Source organism: Biomphalaria glabrata, chromosome 3 (assembly GCF_947242115.1).
Source record: "Biomphalaria glabrata chromosome 3, xgBioGlab47.1, whole genome shotgun sequence".
NCBI lineage: Eukaryota > Metazoa > Mollusca > Gastropoda > Planorbidae > Biomphalaria > Biomphalaria glabrata.
In genome coordinates this window covers 54,614,966-54,636,321 of record NC_074713.1, presented here as the reverse complement: position 1 = coordinate 54,636,321, position 21,356 = coordinate 54,614,966, and the positions used below count along the sequence as shown (strand labels likewise).

Below are 21,356 nucleotides of genomic sequence, written 5' to 3'. Positions count from 1 at the left end.
TTCAAAATTCATATTTTTTCCCTTTCAAACCTAGTGATCTATGGGGCAGATGATGTAAAATTCATCAGTTTCTATGGCCCACTGTTAACGAGGGTGTCATGTGGCCACAACAACAAACCGCCTTTACTTTTCCCCAACTAATGTCAGTTACCCATTAGAGCTGGGTCGGCTCAGAGGCGCCCTGAAGATCCCGAAAGTAAAAATCCCAGTTTTCACCAGGATTCAAACCTGGGACTCCCTGTTCGGAAGCCACTCAGCTGTTGCGCCTCCACTTTTTTTTTTTTTTTTGTGCCTTTGAAAATTAGAAGTGGAAGTCTTTTTTTTTTAATGGTGTTGTTTGTTTTTAAACTAAACTTCAAAAAAGAAATCAGTGACTCAACTTCTTTCCCAGTCTTCCACAAATTATAGTTTGTAGAATTGGACATACTCACTGTTTGCTTTTAAAAAAAAAGTTTTACAAAATCATGATTCAATATACAATGATGTATAACACTATATATACAATGTATGTATAACACTATTTACACAATGTATGTATCAAACTATTTAGGTTACTGGTACTTTATATGTAAATGCTCATTCAAAAGTAACTGTTGTTGGCTTATATTTATGAAATGTGAAAAGCTTTTGTTGACTTTGGTATTTAACAATTACTTAATTTGTCTCTAAAAAGCAGTGCATGGATCACTGATACTTAATATTCAAATTAATCTTTGCATTTGTTTTACAGTAAAATGGGTTATTTAAAATATTGAACAGTACTTGAACCTGTCATAGCTCAGTGGGCATAGGTTGGAGAACCTGTCATAGCTCAGGAGACATAGGTTGGAGAACCTGTCATAGCTCAGGGGACATAGGTTGGAGAACCTGTCATAGCTCAGGGGACATAGGTTGGAGAACCTGTCATAGCTCAGGGGACATAGGTTGGAGAACCTGTCATAGCTCAGGGGACATAGGTTGGAGAACCTGTCATAGCTCAGGGAACATGGGTTGTAGAACCTGTCATAGCTCAGGGGACATAGGTTGTAGAACCTGTCATAGCTCAGGGAACATAGGTTGTAGAACCTGTCTTAGCTTAGGGGACATAGGTTGGAGAACCTGTCATAGCTCAGGAGACATAGGTTGGAGAACCTGTCATAGCTCAGGGGACATAGGTTGGAGAACCAGTCATAGCTCAGGGGACATAGGTTGGAGAACCTGTCATAGCTCAGGAGACATAGGTTGGAGAACCTGTCATAGCTCAGGGGACATAGGTTGGAGAACCTGTCATAGCTCAGGGGACATAGGTTGGAGAACCTGTCATAGCTCAGGGGACATAGGTTGGAGAACCTGTCATAGCTCAGGGGACATAGGTTGGAGAACCTGTCATAGCTCAGGGGACATGGGTTGTAGAACCTGTCATAGCTCAGGGGACATAGGTTGTAGAACCTGTCATAGCTCAGGGAACATAGGTTGTAGAACCTGTCTTAGCTTAGGGGACATAGGTTGGAGAACCTGTCATAGCTCAGGGGACATAGGTTGGAGAACCTGTCATAGCTCAGGAGACATAGGTTGGAGAACCTGTCATAGCTCAGGGGACATAGGTTGGAGAACCTGTCATAGCTCAGGGGACATAGGTTGGAGAACCTGTCATAGCTCAGGAGACATAGGTTGGAGAACCTGTCATAGCTCAGGGGACATAGGTTGGAGAACCTGTCATAGCTCAGGGGACATAGGTTGGAGAACCTGTCATAGCTCAGGGGACATAGGTTGGAGAACATGTCATAGGTTGGAGAACCTGTCATAGCTCAGGAGACATAGGTTGGAGAACCTGTCATAGCTCAGGGGACATAGGTTGGAGAACATGTCATAGCTCAGGGGACATAGGTTGGAGAACCTGTCATAGCTCAGGAGACATAGGTTGGAGAACCTGTCATAGCTCAGGGGACATAGGTTGGAGAACCTGTCATAGCTCAGGGGACATAGGTTGGAGCTCAGGAGACAGGTTGTAGAACCTGTCATAGCTCAGGGGACATAGGAATAGACTCCTGAATCTTATAGATAATGTTTGGCTGCAAGAAGTGTTAAAGATTCAAGTTTTACTTTAAACCATCCTATAGATTATATTTGAATGTCCCAGTAAAATTGTTCTAGGATGTTTAAACCATCTTATAGATTATATTTGAATGTCCCAGTAAAATTGTTAGGGTGTTTAAACCATCCTATAGATTATATTTGAATGTCCCAGTAAAATTGTTCTAGGATGTTTAAACCATCTTATAGATTATATTTGAATGTCCCAGTAAAATTGTTAGGGTGTTTAAACCATCCTATAGATTATATTTGAATGCCCCAGTAAAATTGCTCTAGGATGTTTAAACCATCAAATAGATTATATTTGAATGCCCCAGTAAAATTGTTAGGATGTTAAAACCATCATATAGATAATATTTGAATGACCCAGTAAAATTGTTCTAGGATGTTTAAACCATCCTATAGACTATAGATTATATTTGAATGTCCCAGTAAAATTGTTAGGGTGTTTAAACCATCCTATAGATTATATTTGAATGTCCCAGTAAAATTGATCGGGTGTTAAACCATCCTATAGATTATATTTGAATGTCCCAGTAAAATTGATTGGGTGTTAAACCATCCTATAGATTATATTTGAATGTCCCAGTAAAATTGTTAGGGTGTTTAAACCATCCTATAGATTATATTTGAATGTCCCAGTAAAATTGATCGGGTGTTAAACCATCCTATAGATTATATTTGAATGTCCCAGTAAAATTGATCGGGTGTTAAACCATCCTATAGATTATATTTGAATGTCCCAGTAAAATTGATCGGGTGTTAAACCATCCTATAGATTATATTTGAATGTCCCAGTAAAATTGTTAGGGTGTTTAAACCATCCTATAGATTATATTTGAATGTCCCAGTAAAATTGATCGGGTGTTAAACCATCCTATAGATTATATTTGAATGTCCCAGTAAAATTGATCGGGTGTTAAACCATCCTATAGATTATATTTGAATCTCCCAGTAAAATTGTTCTAGGATGTTTAAACCATCTTATAGATTATATTTGAATCTCCCAGTAAAATTGTTCTAGGATGTTTAAACCATCTTATAGATTATATTTGAATGTCCCAGTAAAATTGTTAGGGTGTTTAAACCATATTTAAATGTCCCAGTATGTCCCAGTGTTTATACTGATGTACCGGTACTGATTTTAAATATTTCAATGCAATTGTTATGATGTTTATTCCATTGTATAGATAACATTTGAAGGTCCCAATGTAACTGTTAGTGTGTTTATAACATTGTACTGATTCTGTTTGAAGATTTCAATGAATTTGTTCCATAGAAAAAAGAGTGTTTGTTTGTTTGTTTTACATGTTTCGGATGTTGAAGATAGTTTACTTCCTAGTCCAAACCTCCCGCAGGACGATAGGGGATGGGAGCGGGCAGGGTTTGAACCCTCCACCGTCGATAAATCCAAACGACAGTCCAGCGCACAAACCGCACGACCAGGCAGCCATCCGGGTGCACTGCTTGGACATAGTTTTCCATTTTTAAAGCATGAAATGGCTGTTAACACTAATTAATTAAAATGCCTTGATATTATGGAGAAAACAACTGAATTTGCAATGAATGAAACAAAAAACGAAAGCTTCTGAGAATAATAATTTCGTATCTTTGTCCAAGAATATTTATTCGAAATAATACATGTATGTTGAAATTGTGTCCCACGCGTGTCTGGTGAAAAAAAATCTTTTCAGCGGTCAGGGAATATGGGAAACTTTGGGTCGCAGAAAAAAAAAAATATGGCTGAGTAGTTCAATGCTCAGCTTTCAAACCTAGGGTCATGAGTTTGAATTTCTTTGAAGATTGGGATTTTTTTAATTTTAGGATTTTTAGGGCCTGAGTCCACCCGACTCTAAAGGGTACCTGATTTTAGTTGGGACAAAGGCGGTTGGTCGTTACGCTGGCCACATGACACCCTGCTTGTTAATTGTTGACCAAAGAACCAGATGACCTTGACATCATCTGCCATATAGATCGTAAGGTCTGAAAGAGGAACTTGGGTCGCAGAAACTATTTTTAAAGTGCAGAAGCCTACTAGAACTTTGGCTAGAAGTTTCCAAACTTCCCTCAACGCTGACAGGACAAACAAGAGGTGAACGTATTTTAGTAAGTCGGCCTAAGAACAAGATTAATACTGTAATTTTTCCCCCATTAGAGCTGGGGGGAGAGGTCCAGGAGAGGCGCCCAAAGATCCAGAAATTAAAAATCTCAAGTATTCACCAGGATTCGAACCCAGGGACCCCGGTTCGGAAGTCAAGGACTTTACCATTCAACCACCGCGCCTCCGGCTGCACTGACTGCACTGCTGCAAATCCGGGCCTCGTTTGCCAGTCACTCAACGCCATTTCCGGCTTGTCCATGTCAGATCACACGCCTCAAAAAAAGTATACCCAATCGACCAGCTCCACGTTAGAATTACAGATATCCAAAAACCTGGCCAGAGCACATGGGACAACAATTATTGTGTGCATAACGACCCAGAACAACAACAACATTCACCCCCTCCCTCCCCACCCCCACCCCCCAGCCATATTTAATGTTTCCCGGCATACACCAGAAAGAGGGAGTCATTCTGCCTCACTTTCACGTATACACAATAATGCTCATTGCGCCAGCCACCAGACAAAGCCAATGGAATAAAGACGAGTAGGCCTACTTCTGGAACCAATTATGGCACAAGACGAATAAAGTGCGGGGGTATAAAACTTGAGAGAATTTACATCTATGTCCGGTGTCTGGAAGACATTAAACTTCACATTAGAAAAGAAAAATAATGCACGATATATACAAGGGGAGATAAGAAAGCTTCCATTTCAGGCCTTTGTACAAAGGTCAAGGCTAAACCAGGCCTAAAAAGTATGGAATTATTATAAGTAAACAAAGAATTTTTGAAAGAATTACGAGCAAAAAAAATGTTATAAATTAACTATAAAAGAATTACGAGCAAAAAAAAAATGTTATAAATTAACTATAAATTAATGTACCGGTGTTACATAGTAGACCCGATGAATATACGGTACCGGTATTTAAAAAAATAGATTAACGAAGAATAGTACAAGAAAATGGAATTCAAAAACTATTAGCCAACACCAAACCAAATAAAGCTTCTGGACCTGATGGTATTCCAGCTAGATTACTCAAAGAACTAAGTAATGAGCTAGCCCCAGTGTTCAAAATACTCTTTCAGGCTTCACTTAACCAGGGCAGAGTACCAAAGGACTGGAAAGAAGCTAATGTCACCCCCCTATTTAAAAAAGGAGAAAAATCTGACCCAGGAAACTACAGACCAGTATCACTTACCAGCATCACATGTAAAATCCTAGAACACATAATATGTAGCAACATCATAAACCACTTAGACAAACATAATGTCCTCACACCATACCAACATGGCTTTAGGAAATATAGATCATGTGAAATACAACTAATAGGACTAATTGATGATTTTTCAAAAGGTTTAGATAATAGCGAACAAATAGATGCTATCTTACTAGATTTTTCTAAGGCTTTTGACAAAGTTCACCACCATAGTTTGCTTAAAAAATTAAAATATTTCGGCATTAATGGTCCACTGCATCAGTGGATTAAAGACTTTCTGATAGGGAGAGAACAAACTGTAATAATAAATGGCTCTAAATCAACACCGATAACAGTAAACTCAGGTGTACCTCAAGGAACAGTCTTGGGTCCACTACTATTTTTAATTTACATAAATGATTTACCAAATTGCATTACTTCAGGAACAAAAGTCAGATTATTTGCAGACGATTGCATAATATATAGAACAATAAAAACAACACAAGACACAGATATTTTACAAAGAGAATTAGATGAATTACAGAAATGGGAATCAAATTGGAGCATGTCTTTCCACCCAGAAAAATGTCAGTTGTTAAGAGTAACAAAAAAACTAAAACAAATTAATTCCACTTATCTTATTCATGGCAAACCAGTAACACAGACTAAAAACGCAAAATACCTAGGTGTTATAATAAATGAAAAACTGTCATGGAATCCACATATTGATGAAACTACAAAAAAATCAAACAAAGCATTAGGATTTATTAAAAGAAATTTCTATAAATCAAATAAGAACATAAAACTAAAATGTTATTTAACCTTGGTTAGGCCAATAATAGAATATGCATCCTCTGTTTGGGACCCCTCAACTCAAGAAAACATTAAGAAACTAGAACAGACACAAAATAGAGCAGTGCGATTCATAACAAACGAATATTCACATTTGACTAGAGTAACACCTTTAGTAAAATCACTAAATTTAGAAAGCCTTCAGGACAGAAGGCTCAAAAGTAAAGTAGCAATAATACATAAAACACTGAACCATAATCTTCAAATACAAAAACAAAATTTAATAAAATACTCTGAAAGACACAAAGATAAAGGCACATTCCTCGTCCCATATGCTAGGACAAATTTGTACAAATACTCCTTCTTCCCTAGTGCTATTAGAGCATGGAATGGGTTGCCTGAGCTAGCCAGTAAAACCAGTGACTTGGCAGAATTTAAGTCATTGGTTAATATGCATGACTAAATGCATGACGCGTAGGACGTAATCATCTTCTTTTTTGAAGTAACGTCTGTATTATATAAGATAAGAAGATAAGATAATTACGAAGATACCGTAAAGAGATTTATCCAGGGCATGAATTTAAAATAGTTTCATTCACGCATCGTGACATCATTTGATGAAGTATTTGTTATGTATTGACTAACTCTGTGTAATATTTTAACCTCGAAAATTTCATTTAGAATAAAACCTTAAAAAATCACAGCAGTTGGCAGCTCACTTATAATACAGTGTCAAATGTGTAAATACCGGTACTGATAGTTAGAAAAACATAAAAAAAATACCGGTACTTTAAAAAAAAAAACAAGCTTATATTATGCGTACTTGTATCAATTAGTTTGAACCAATCATGTAAATTAAAGTTGTAAATTAAAGTAAGTTGTAATAGATCTAGACTAACAATAAAAATAAAAGTATTTATAAAAATAAATTTAAAAAGGGAACGATCTGAATTCAAAATTAGTGAACTTAAGCCTTTATAGCAGGAGTTCTCAGCCTGTGGGTCGCGACCCCTTTGGGGGTCGATTGACCATTTGCCACGGGGTCGCCTAAGACCATCAAAAATATGGATTGTTATTGTCTACCCTACTGTATTTGTGTATGGGGGGGGGGGAGCGGCAGAGTGGGGGATTGTAAAAAGGGGTCGCCGAGCTTAAAAGGTTGAGAACCGCTGCTTTAGAGGCTTCTCAAGCCAACACAGTAACCACTCTGCTAGCGAAGAGTCTTTGAACCTACAGATTCTATAGTTATCTCTTGTTTCTATTTCATGTTTCTGTTCACTAAGCCTCAGACGGCAGCCTAATATAAAGGGGACTTAATCAGCTTATTCCACCACTTCAGATACAAAACAAAGCAATTTTTATTACCAATAGTTAATTAATAAATTTCGTCAATTTTTGTAAATTGATTCTTGTGTTTGTCAGGTAAAAGAAATAATTGTGCGAAATTTCAGCTTGATCCGAGATAGGGTGTGGGAGAAATAATGTGTAAAACCTTTTGACGGATAGACAGAGTGAGTTGATAAAAGCTTGTAAATATAAAGTGCGAAAATCGTATGAACACTATATGTAGAAACAGAACGAGACAAATAGAATACTATTTTCATGGTAAAGATTATTTACAATTCTTCAGAGTAATATGCCCATTGTCAACAGCTTGATTTTAAATTTAATTCTACAGTGCTTAAAATAAATCACACAAACAGATAATTAAATTGTTATAAAAGAGTTAAAGTTCGATATACTTCCTATTCATTATGCCAGATAGGCTACCCAAAAAAAAAATGCATTTATGGATCGGTCTCTTTCTCATGAAAATCGATTAGTGCAGTAGGTCACAACAGATAATCTCAATGTTATACCTGTAACGCAGTGATGCACAACCTAATTCGATCCGCGGGCCATTATAATTTCCAACACTCATATCGCGGGCCACATGAACGAAAACATATACGATGAAATGAAATTGTTCTGACACTATTTTAGTAGATACTAATTGTCAAATAACCTACTAATTAAGTATCAAATCGTTTACTCTCAGTGACGACGTTTCAGCGGGCGGGCCGGATGGAACCACGTCGCCGGCCGGATCTGGCCAGCGGGCCGTAGTTTGGGCATCACTGCAGTAACATAAGGCATTTTTTTTTTTTTTTTGCGAAAACTTAGATTAAGCCTAATCTCAAAGTTTCTGTTTACTAAGATACAGCATCATGTTGATAATTGCTTATGAAGTCGTAATTATGGCGGACATATAATCTGATAGTCGTTCTACTGATTAACTAAAAGTCCATGTAGTCCAATGGTGGGTCCAGCGGGGTGGGTGTTGGGGCGATCTCCCCCTCCCCTTTCGTTTATAAGTTCTCGATCCACACTTGATGTAATCATAATACATTTCCAACTTATTTAATGTTTTTAATAGCAATAAAAAACAACACTATTTTCACTACAAATCTGAATATAAGAGGCGGATGTAGATTTTGACAGCGCTTATAAGTTGTGGGTATCTCACAGTATTTTAAACATGCTCATGTTTATTAACAACCTTGACCTAAATCGGAGGGGTCCACTAAGAAAGCGTGCACGAAATAGAGAGCAAATCAAATCACTTACCTGTAACCACGTGACCGGCTTGGCCTCTTCTTCCGGACAGTTCTCGGCGGCGGCATTGGTTCCCTCCTGGGGGGCGTCCGTCTCTCCAGGGTCCGTTAGCGGAGGAGATAATCCTGCGTCCACCTGCATGGCCGGCGGCTGCACTTCTGCCGGACGGCGCAGGGCCCTATCCGATCGAAGAATTAGTTCCAGCACCTTGATCAGAACGCGGTCCTTGGAGGACGCCAGGTTTGATCCAAGTTTTTTTTTACGCTGTCGGTGTGTGAGTGTTTAAAGTGGTGCGCGCGTGCGTGAGCGAGTTGCACTTGGTTCAAAAATAAAAACACAGATAAACACAGATAAACACAGGAAACAGAAGATAAAAGATTTGGCGCTTGTTCTGAATGCTGCAGGAAAGAGAAGCATGGTCACATTTTTTTGGGCAATTTTTTTTTTCTCCTAAGGGTGCGTTTACCCCTGGCTAGTTTATAGCTATGATTGATTTTCTTTAAGGGAGAGTGTCGCTCGGTTGTATAAGCAATACATTATCATCGTATAGGGAACTACATGCAGTAGGAACTTTTGTCTCCCATAAAGAATCTCTTTGCAGGTGTTAGGGTGTGTCTGTGTGTGTGTGTGTGTGTGTGTTGGCTGATGTAGTATTGCTGTGATTAAGATGCTATTTTTAGAAGGATGGATTGCATGTGTGGTGTATAAAAAAGGGGGATGAAAAGGGAGGGGGGTGCGGAGGACAGGGTCACGTTAAATCGGTGATTCCCAAAGTGGTCTATATAGACCCACAAGAGTCTACTTCCAAGGTGTCTGCGAAAGTGAAAAATAAATGAGGGGTCTATCAGATGTCCACGGGGGTCTGCGATAGTAGATTTTATTTTATTAGGTACCGGTAGTGACATAAATCTTCGCATCCCAAGGTGTTTGGTGATTTCAGTAATACATATTATTCATTGGTCTAAATTTGAATTTTAGCCTATATAAAAAAAAAAAAAAGATAGATCTCTTTAACGTACAATGTAGTTTTAAATTAATTTTTCACTCTTCGACTCGCTACAGTTACAAATTACTTTTAAAAAAAATGGAGTTAATGAATTTGCAAAAAATGCAATAATTTAAACAGGGGGTCTGCCGAAAACCAGAAAACATGGCAAGGGGTCTACGAGACATAAAAGTTTGGGAACCACTGCGTTAAATGGATAAATGACAACATCCTAAAATTGAACGAGCTGAGAGATCATTTGTAACGGGGCCTTCGTTTTGGGTTGTGTGATTTGTTGATAACAATCTTTAGTTTAGGCCTGCAGCTAGACTCTTAATGCGCGCGTATAATTGTGCGAGATTATCTTAAACTTTTGTTGCGAATCCGACACACAAACGAAAAACTTTACGAGATAACTAAAAATGACATAAGTCCACAAAGCAGCAACAGATTAAAAGATTTTAACTCTTTTTCTCTTCGTAATAATGTATCACTTTCTAGTGGAATCAACGTTGGTATCGTCAGTTAGGAGAGATAGAGTTAATACGGTACGGAAACGGAATGGTGTTTCTCTGTCGCTAAACGTCATTGTCACTACGGGAGTTTTATTCCAACTGTCCAATGAATAAACTAGAAGTCTCCACACTATGTATGATGGTTACTTGATGCCACTGTCATTGTCGCGTCCCTCCAAGAGATGCCCATTATGCGTATCAGGCAGCGCAAGTGGAAACTATTCAATCTGTGCTCTTGGTACATGTATGTTGACCAGCTTTCACTGCCATAAAGGAGAGTGCTCACAACACAGGCGTTGTAGACTGCAAGCGAGACATGAGAGCCACAGGGGCATCAGCGAAAGTATGTGGGAAAACATAGCCAAAGACCGGAGTGCATGGAGACAGACTGTGCGTGCTGGGACAACCCTTGCTGAGAACAAAAGAATTGAAGCGGTCTCAAGAGGGAAAAAAAGAAAGCTGCCCTGTCCGCTAGCCCTGAATCAGAGGCATACACGTGTATGAATTGTGGCAAAGTCTGCCGTTCTAGAATTGGCTTGATTAGCCACACCAGATTCTGCCCCGTCTCAAGATTAAGCCAAAACCAGTGACTCATTTGGGCGCATCCATTGCCTTTCGAGACAAAAGGAGCCATATATATAGGCCCTATATATATATATATATATACATTGTCGCGTTCAAAGTCAGTCATTTATGGTGCGTCGCGAACTAGATAGGCACCTTACAAATTCAATGCAATATAACATCTTTTGATTTCATTTTGCGTACTAGGCCTACTAAACTGTAATTGAAAGCGTGTAGATTTTGTTCATAAAAAAATTGCATGCAATTTATTTGTTCATGAAACAAGAAAAACATGAACAAAAATACTTTAAAAAAAAAAAAAATTCTTTATATAACTTAGAGTAAGGTTCCCCTTTCAGACCTTGTGGTCTATAGGGCAGATGATGTAAAGGTCATCTGTTTCTACGGTTAACGAGGGTGTCATGTGGCCAGCACAACGACCAACCGCCTTTACGTTTCCCCAACTAATGTCAGGTACCCAAAGATCTCGAAAAAAAAAATCCCAGTCTTCACCAGGTTTCGAACCCGGGACCCCAGTTCAGAAGCCAAGAGCTTTATCGCTTAGCCTCCGCGGCTTTTATATAACTTATAGAGCGATGTCTTAACTAAAAAAAAACAATGATACATTTTTTAACTCGCCAAATCCCCCCTGCCCCGAGAAAAAATTCTGTTTAAGCGAATGTATAAATTACTATAAATCAACTATACTTTATAATATTTGAACGATAGGCTTTAAGACATAGACTTTGAAACGATGTACACGATGAACAATAATTGATTAAACTCTTGAATTAATATGCCTTATAAAATACAGACGTTACTTCATAACTATTTACTATTAACAGTATATATAAAAAAACAGGTGAGACTATATTAATAAGGGAGGTAGCTTTTCAGGATATTTTGACTAAAACAAAGTTGAACAAATACTCCCTCTTCCCTAGTGCTATTGTAGCATGAAATGGGTTGCCTGAGCCAGCCAGGAAAACCAGTGACTTGGCAGAATTTAAGTCATTGGTTAACAAGCATGACCAGAAGCATGACCTGTTGTTGTTTTTTATACTATTAATTGTAAATAGTTGTAAGAATGTTTTATTTTTATGAAAACTTTCAGTCACAAGAGCAGTAAATGTTTCGTTTTCAGAAAATAAAATTGCATCAGAACTTTGAAAGATCTAAAATATCATGATATCGTATTTTCCATATCTTTTCTAGTTTTTTTAGATGAAAGCGTGACAGACGGGCTAACGGACAGACAGACAGATCACACAAAACTAATAGCGGCTATTCCTCTTTCGGGGGGGGGGGGGGCCACTTAAAACAAATTTGTCTTAACCCTAACCCAGTACAAATAGAGAGAAACAGCTTTGTGTACTAATTATACACTATGGTGTGTGTGTGTGTGTTTGTAGGCCCTACTTGTAGGCTGACCTACTCTTATTGTTGCCATTAGTGTGACACTATAAAACACTAGCACTAATCACACCTCAAATGTCACAGTATCATGGCGCTTCGGCGGCACAAGACAATAAAGTTCTGAATTATTAATGCGCGCCAAAAGCCAAGTCCAATAAACAAGGCTGTTGACGCCCCCTCCGAGACTGCGGTACAAGCGCCGACTTTTAATTTTCCTTCTGATAGAGCCGCGGTGTCAACAGCAGTAGTTCATTGGCTTCCGGGGTCTCACGTTAATTGGATTGCGCATGCGTCGTATCTATATGAAGGAAATAGCCATCTAAAACAGGGATGTAGCCTACATATCTGTGTGTTATGGAGTGTGAGTGTGTGTGTATGTTTCTATGGTGACGGTGGTAAGAGGTTGGCGATTGGTTGGGAATGATGCAACATAGATGGCATTGTCGTCATTTGGTCTTAGAGGAGATGACTCCAGAACATGAGGCCGAAAGGTTATGTTATTGTAGTGAGTTAGATCTTGTTAAAAATATTATTACTAAAGCCTACATTTATTTCTTTTATCACAAGTTGATTTTTCTATATTATAAATTAAGATATGTTTAGTATTGCTCACTAGGAAGTTATTCAAGTTATTTGAAGTTTTATTATTATTTTCATTATTACTCCTACAACAGTTTAGTTGTCTACCAGCAGTTTGGCGCTACAAGTCATCGACCGGTAACCATATTGTGTAAAGAGCATAGATCTAAATCTAGCAGTCTATAAGAAGAACATAGATATCTATATGATGTTCATATCTATATAAAGGACATAGCTAGTGATGGGCAAAAGTTAACTAAAAAGTTAGAAACTTTTAGTTTAACTAAAAAAAAAAATTAGTAAAGGCCATTGTTTAACTAGAAAAAAAAAGTTTAGTTAAAATCGTAGTTTAATTAATTTTTTAAAATTACTAACTAAAAAGTTTAATTAAAATTTGTAAAACTTTTCAACATGTGGTTAGGGTTGAAACGCACTCCCTGTTTTCTGGTCATGTGATATCAATAACTTTGATTATCAGAAAAAATGATGCAGTTAACTATTTAGACAGTCTGCATTTGAAGAGGGTAAAGTAAGATGCTGGTAGAAGTTATGGACGTAAATATTTGCACTTGAAAGTAGCAGTATTATAAAATGTTAAACATTTTTTGCCAAAATCTTCTATGCAGTAGGCTATTATGAATGAGGTTGTTCCGAATTTTTTTGTGAGCCACGTGGAGGTGTTTAATTTCTGTTTCTAGTGGGAATCTGATTAGTGAGTTAGGTCAATATTTAGTGGTTTTAATCAATTCATTTGCGGCAAACAATATTTTTTTAACTGCAGGAACATCAAGTACACACTTTTATAGTCTTAAGACTTATTATTGAGATCTATTAAGTCTAAATCAACAGCTAGGCCTATATAGATCTAAAAGCATTAGGGTAACCAACTCTAGAAAAAAAAATCTTAATCCACACCCACTCTGACCATAAAGTAAATAGACTGTGTCCAACTGATTTTAACAACCTGGTCAGCTAGACATACACATGACCACATGTAAGCCTAGTGTACTGTACGTGTGTAGTCGATAATACTGTAAGACTAGCGTTATACAATAATGTTTGCTTAATGTGGAGAGGTCATACAAGAAAATAACACACTGGCGTGGCTAGTCAAGTATGTTCGTAGATATATCTTAATTATCTTTACACTAAAATAGTTATACACCCTTCCTGCTCAGAAAGTAAATAGACAGTGTGTCCGATTGATTTTAACCACCTGGCCAGATAGACTTACACTTGTAGGTCTATTTAGTGTACTGAGTGTGCAGTTCATAATGACAAGATCACCCAGTTTTTTTCCCTTGCGCGTTTAACGGTTATGCAATAGTGTTAGTTGTATTTTTAGTGGTCAGACAAGAAAATAGCACATCGGCATGGTTAGTTAAGCATGTATTTTACACTATAAAATAGTTATACAGGTCAAATGTTTCTTAAAACTCCAACGATTTCGTTTCTATATATTTTCTATATATAGGATACTAGATCTAAATTTGAAAGCCTAAGCCTATGTTATTTAATGAGATTTTAAACTTTACCAGTATAAGTAAGATTTTCCGTTATATAATAAGTTATAATTTTAAAAAAAAAGAGTACCATTATTTTCTACAGGTTTTAATTCAAGGCAAAAATACAAGCACACATATTTATTTAGACAATTTATTTTATTGTGCATTAACGTTTATGTAAGAAAAATATTCCTTAATACTGATTTTATCATAGATAAATATTACTAGAATGTTAAAAGAATAAGATCGAACCGTGGGCATACAGTCGGATGATTATATCTATGTAGGACTAGTTCAACCCCGCCCCTCACCCCCCTAAAAAAGTTTGTTATAGTTTAATTAACTTTCTTTAGTTTAGTTTAACTATCTTTTGAAATTCATGATAAACTAATAGTTGAACTACTTTATTATAGTTGAAAACTAGTTTTAGTTTAACTTTTAAAAGTGAGTTCCCATCACTAGACATAGCTATCTAAATAAGTAATCCTTAAACCATAATGGCCCGCGGGCAATATTAGTCCCTAGAAACTTTTGCCCACAGGGCACAACGAAGCTCCAGAAGCCTTGTTCCGTTGGATTCGACATTATCCTTTTGGGTGATTAAGCCCGGAACTCGGGTTCCCAGCCGGCAAAAAGGTTGTACGCCCCTCGACCTAAATGAAAATATGCCTTCCGATGTTAAAACAGTTTGGTATGAGAGTATGTGGTACGTAGTGTATGAGTTGTAACCACAGACCTATATATATATACTATATCTAGACTGGACGCGGCGATCTCATAACACTATACAACAGTGCCCTGAAACAGGGTGATGGCTTGTAGAGTAGTTATAAGAAGTAAAGTTTTTTTTTAAAACCTGACCTATATAATATGTAGGCCAAATATGCATGACATAGATTAATACAAGATACGTTAAAACTATAGTGCCGTTCAATTTTAGATCCAGAATCTAGAAAGATCGATTGAAATGTACAATCTTAAATCATAAGATTGAAACAACAGGCTTGAAATATTTAGATTGTCGAAATGGCGACGTGTGTGGGAAGTAATATATCTTCTCTTTTGAATTAACATCTGTAATATATAAAATAAGATAAAATAAAATATCTTGTTATCTCCATGGAAACTAAAAAGGAAGAAGTTTATATAACAGGTCAAAGTGAATATATAATTCTGTGATTAATAGCGCATTCTATTTAAAATCTATGAAATGGGACTGTATTTGTTCTAAACTTTGAAAACTAAAGATCATTATGTTTCTGAGACAGAAGAGCGATTTCCAAGATTCATATAGCATATTCCCTCATAGCTTGAAAAAGAGTTATGTACATAACATCTGATATGAAATTTGGCTGTGTTTCCAGTCTAAGTATAGAATATATAGGTTTGTAGTTTAAACACAAAGTTGCGTCCCTTGATGCACATCCGGGTTCCACGTGTATGCTGGGTATTGTTACACCGGAAGCACAAAGAGCTCACTTTATAACCACCTACAGAACTACAAAGTTTTACTGACCTCGACCCCATCTTCAAAAAAACAAAAACATTATCACTTACATTAAATCTTTCTTTCCAGACGGTGCTACAATAATGGGAGCAACCACGACACCAGCAATGACCTAGTTCTAAGAAAACTATTCCCTAACATCAGAGATTACCTGGTTCTTTAAGCACGTGCAGTGACCTAGTTCTCTAATCCCTCGTGTAGAAATAACCTAGTTTTACAGCACAACATTATTTCTGATCTTGCTTTCCGAATGCACTGACCTATTTTTCATCAAATGATATAACTAACAGTGACCTAATTATACAAAAGAACGCTGACCTATATATATATAAAGAATTGCAGCGACCTAATTTTTAATAAAATCTAATCGACCGTGACTTACATTATAAATGCAAGAAATCAAGACGACCTACTTCTAAAAAACAACAACAATATGTGGTGACCTAGTTCTATAGACACCATTTTAGCGTTGACCTAGTTTAAACATAAACACAACGATAAAAGAGCACAGCGTTAATCACAAAAACATGACCTAGCAGCGTAAACGGAAAGGGAGATAATAACTTTGTGGATGGAAGTGAGACGCCAGTGTTGTAATAGGGACAAAGGCTGACAACTCTTGTATATAAATATTAGGACATTATTATTTTATTGTTGGCAAGCTGACCAGAGCATTGGGTTAACAGTTTGCCAAATGGATCTCAAACGACTGTGTATTAGGTTCAGTGGACGCGAGAGTATTCGAAAAATAACACACCAACATTCACATTATGTATTATGCGATTTTTTATTCCAGGTTGTATGTGTACAAAGCACTAGGGTCTACTCTGAGCATAGGCAAACTTGACAGCTGTCTAGGTACTCTAATTGGTGAGTGCCCTTCTCAGGAATAAAAAAGTTGCGAATCTTGTATCCAATTTCAAATATAGCAGCGCACTGGGGCCCTACGTCTACTAGCCTAGGTCTAAGTCTCTACTATGACCCAAGGTAGCATTGAAAAGAGTATTCCAAAGAGGGTTGCGGGCCAGTACATATATATATATATATATATATATATATATATATATATATATATATATATATATATATATATATACCTGGTTATATATAATAAGGCTTGTCTTCGAGTCCGAATATTGAGGAGGATTGCAGTATTTCCCGTGGCTACGCAGCCCCAGTCGCGACTGTCTGACTTGGACAGATTACTTGTGATGATGATGATGATGACAATTCACGAAATAGGAAGATAATTCATATACATAAAATTCATAATCTAAAACCAATGTTGATATTATGTCTCAGAGTGAAATTCATGCTCCCAAGCGGAACAAGTTGCCCGTATCAACCAGGAAAACCAATGACTAAAAAGAGTCTCTCTAGTTAACATGCATGACTAGTGTGATAAGCCTTGATCTTATAGTTAGATAAGATAAGATAATTTTTATTGATCCAATCTAATGAAAATTCAGTATGACTATAATTGACAAGGTCAGCGAAACTACTGTACAAAAACAATATTGATTAAAAAGTCGAACAACATTCACACACGAAACACATACACACTCACAACCAGCGCTTTATGAGTTTGACTTCTATGAACTTCTCGGTGACGACAGTTGATCTTGTAACACTCTGACCGATAGTGGGATAAAGGAGTTTTTAAATCTTCAGTTTCAGTCCTAATGGAAAGGAGACGATCACTTCGTTCAGATCTGATGTAACAGTGGTTTAATGGGTGCAGGTTGTCTCTTAGAATCGTGAGTGATTTGAAAAGGCATCTTTCTTGGAAAAGCTCTTCAAGAGATGGTAGCTGTACTTGAGTGGTATACGATGACTGTCTGAATTGGACAGATTACTCAAGAGATGTTTGAGTTCCTTGTACCGGTGTATTCGATGCGTTTAAACTACTTATGAACAAGACCTACACATTTGTCACAGTCTCAGTTGACATTGCATGATTTAATGTTCACGTCATGTTAAGAGCTTAAAAAACACGTGTAATTCCTGATGTAGAAAACAGGAAGTAGAATGAATAAAGTTGACTTTGAGTTCAGTCAAGTCAAGTCAAGTCAGTAAGGTCTTGCTCCCGGTCCAGGAAGGTTGGACGTTGCTTCCTGGACTGGTGTATATATATGTTTATAGCATGAAAGTCGATGGACTAATGATTGTTGATTAATAATATCTGAGAGGTGATTTCATCATGTGCTTATTGAATATTAAAGTATTATTCGTATTTCAATGGATATCTATAGTTGAAGTTCCAGTGTCACTAGTAGTAATTGTTCTTATTGTTACCCGCTGGGATGCGGACGTGATTTGTAACTAACATATATTGGATACTTTTGATACCGCTGTTATGCGGATAGGATTGTTTATTATTTCTTGACTTGTAGCACTAACAAGGTTGCAGTATTATTATTATTGTGTTGTAAAATAAACTTTATATTTGTCTGCTGAAACGGACTTAAGTCAGTTTATAGTATTTGTCTTGTCACGTGTCAAGAGTACTTCAGGAGGCAAGAACCCAGCATTACACGACATTCGCATTCTGCAACGTTACACCATTTAACTTCATTTAAAACATTAACAAGACGTTAGGACTAAGCCCAGACCGTAAGATACTTGAATAAAGTTTAATGCATAAAGGCCACAGTCGAGTCTCTGTCCGTAATAAGATGTTGTTACATTGAATTCCCAACACCAACTGACTAATAGTATGGGGAATGCGTGGTCGAGAGGCTAAGTACGCTTGGATACCTCTGAAGGGGGGCTCAAGGTTCGACACCCGACTGAGCACCTAAAGACAGCACGGAAAACCTTCTCCCAGATACCCCCCTCCTCCCACTGGTCCACAAATGAGATTGCACCATGGCGCTCTGAGCATGCTATACGCATGGAAGTAGCGCTATAGGAAAGCTATAATTTATTTATTTATTTAATAAAATAAATAAACTAAAAACCCACGAATCCGTGACGTCACTGAATGTCGCGTTCAAAGTCCGTCCACTAGGGTGCGTCGCTATTCGAGCTAACACTAGATTTAACACATGTAAACGTGTAGATCGTAATAATCCTGTTTTTTTTTTTAACGAACGTCCGTAATTTACAAGAGATAATTTTTTTTCGCCTCTGACGTCTGGGACGTGTCTTTATATTTTGCGCGAAGTCACTTTCATCTTCACCTATCCCTTAGTCTGTTGAACCGTTGGGGCACCACACATGATCTGTTGACTGTCTTTCTCCATTCCTCTCTGTCTTTTGTCTTTGAATAGAATTTCATTCAATGACAAGCCTGTACATTTTTTAATGTTGTCTTACCATCGCTTTCTCTGCCTCTTCTTCTTTTCCTGGTATTGTTCCCTGAAGGAAGGTCCTTGCGAGCCCTCAGAACCTTTACTAAGATAGGCCTACCGTCCATCTTAAAGTTTAAAATTCATCATAAGTATTTTTTTTTCCAAATTTGTAAATTTATGAAAATTAAATCATAGAAAGAGCATTTCCAAAACGTTGTATTAATTGTTTCTCAAAACGAGAGGTAACTAAACCTACATTTCTGGGGGAAAAAACTTGAGTTGATGAACACTGTAGGTCAGTAATCTGCTATATTTTCCTCGCGACCGGTTCGCCAGACGTCAGTATTTTCAAGCTCATACACAGACACAAACACTCTTTTGTTCCCCTGGCAATCAAATCATTAAATAAGAACAATCTGGTATAAACTTTGTCACATGTAAATTATGAGTGAGTCTGGTGTGAATGTACACTTTGTTTTCTTATAGTTATAATGTTTTTTGTTTGGTGTAATGCACAAATTGTAAGACAAATTTCCTTACGGATACTAAAGATTATTATTATTATTATTATTATTATTATTATATGCATTATGCATTATATGACTAGACCAATACATGAGATGAACTGCGCAGTGGTTTCCAAATCAGGGAGCTCTCCATATAGTTTTCTTTCTATTGGGGTGTTTTGGGGGGGCCAGTGTCTTGTTCGGGCCTCTTGGTAAAGAGAGCAGTTTTTGGAGGACGTGGTCGACATTCTCTGGTGTATTAATCATCGAAAATATCGACATTTTCTTTTACACCATTTTCTACAACTTCTCATGTCTTCCAAGAATCGTTCATGGCGGCTAACTAGTCAAGTATAACGGACCTATATGTTTCTACATTTTAGCAGATATATTAATGAGTGAATACTTTGGCTTAATTAGGACCCACCATGGCGGCTAACTAGTCAAGTATAACGGACCTATATGTTTCTACATTTTAGCAGATTTATTAATGAGTGAATACTTTGGCTTAATTAGGACCCACCATGGCGGCTAACTAGTCTAATATAACGGGACCTATATGTTTCTACATTTTAGCAGATATATTAATGAGTGAATACTTTGGCTTAATTAGGACCCACCATGGCGGCTAACTAGTCTAATATAACGGACCTATATGTTTCTACATTTTAGCAGATATATTAATGAGTGAATACTTTGGCTTAATTAGGACCCACCATGGCGGCTAACTAGTCAAGTATAACGGACCTATATGTTTCTACATTTTAGCAGATATATTAATGAGTGAATACTTTGGCTTAATTAGGACCCACCATGGCGGCTAACTAGTCAAGTATAACGGACCTATATGTTTCTACATTTTAGCAGATATATTAATGAGTGAATACTTTGGCTTAATTAGGACCCACCATGGCGGCTAACTAGTCTAATATAACGGACCTATATGTTTCTACATTTTAGCAGATATATTAATGAGTGAATACTTTGGCTTAATTAGGACCCACCATGGCGGCTAACTAGTCTAGATATAACGGACCTATATGTTTCTACATTTTAGCAGATATATTAATGAGTGAATACTTTGGCTTAATTAGGACCCACCATGGCGGCTAACTAGTCAAGTATAGACGGACCTATATCGTTTCTACATTTTAGCAGATATATTAATGAGTGAATACTTTGGCTTAATTAGGACCCACCATGGCGGCTAACTAGTCTAATATAACGGACCTATATGTTTCTACATTTTAGCAGATATATTAATGAAGTGAATACTTTGGCTTAATTAGGACCCACCATGGCGGCTAACTAGTCTAATATAACGGACCTATATGTTTCTACATTTTAGCAGATATATTAATGAGTGAATACTTTGGCTTAATTAGGACCCACCATGGCGGCTAACTAGTCAAGTATAACGGACCTATATGTTTCTACATTTTAGCAGATATATTAATGAGTGAATACTTGGCTTAATTAGGACCCACCATGGCGGCTAACTAGTCTAATATAACGGACCTATATGTTTCTACATTTTAGCAGATATATTAATGAGTGAATACTTTGCTTAATTAGGACCCACCATGGCGGCTAACTAGTCTATATAACGGACCTATATGTTTCTACATTTTAGCAGATATATTAATGAGTGAATACTTTGGCTTAATTAGGACCCACCATGGCGGCTAACTAGTCAAGTATAACGGACCTATATGTTTCTACATTTTAG

General features: G+C 37.2%; 1 protein-coding gene across 1 annotated transcript; it reads right to left on the bottom strand.

The window, feature by feature from the left end:
• Positions 1-743: 743 nt before the first annotated feature.
• LOC129925129 (uncharacterized) lies at positions 744-1,760 on the bottom strand. Its single transcript, XM_056023507.1, has 3 exons — positions 1,495-1,760; positions 1,099-1,395; positions 744-999 (listed from the first exon to the last, which is right to left on the bottom strand). The coding sequence occupies exons 1-3, from the start codon at positions 1,758-1,760 to the stop codon at positions 744-746; spliced, it is 819 nt and encodes a 272-aa protein (XP_055879482.1).
• Positions 1,761-21,356: the final 19,596 nt, after the last annotated feature.

Bases quoted from the DNA above. Each gene is read 5' to 3' on its own strand.
- LOC129925129 (XM_056023507.1), bottom strand. From the start codon at position 1,760: ATGTTCTCCAACCTATGTCCCCTGAGCTATGACAGGTTCTCCAACCTA. The intron at 1,396-1,494 runs GTTCTCCAACCT...GAGCTATGACAG, and splicing joins TGTCCCCTGAGCTATGACAG to GTTCTACAACCCATGTCCCC. The intron at 1,000-1,098 runs GTTCTCCAACCT...GAGCTATGACAG, and splicing joins TGTCTCCTGAGCTATGACAG to GTTCTACAACCCATGTTCCC.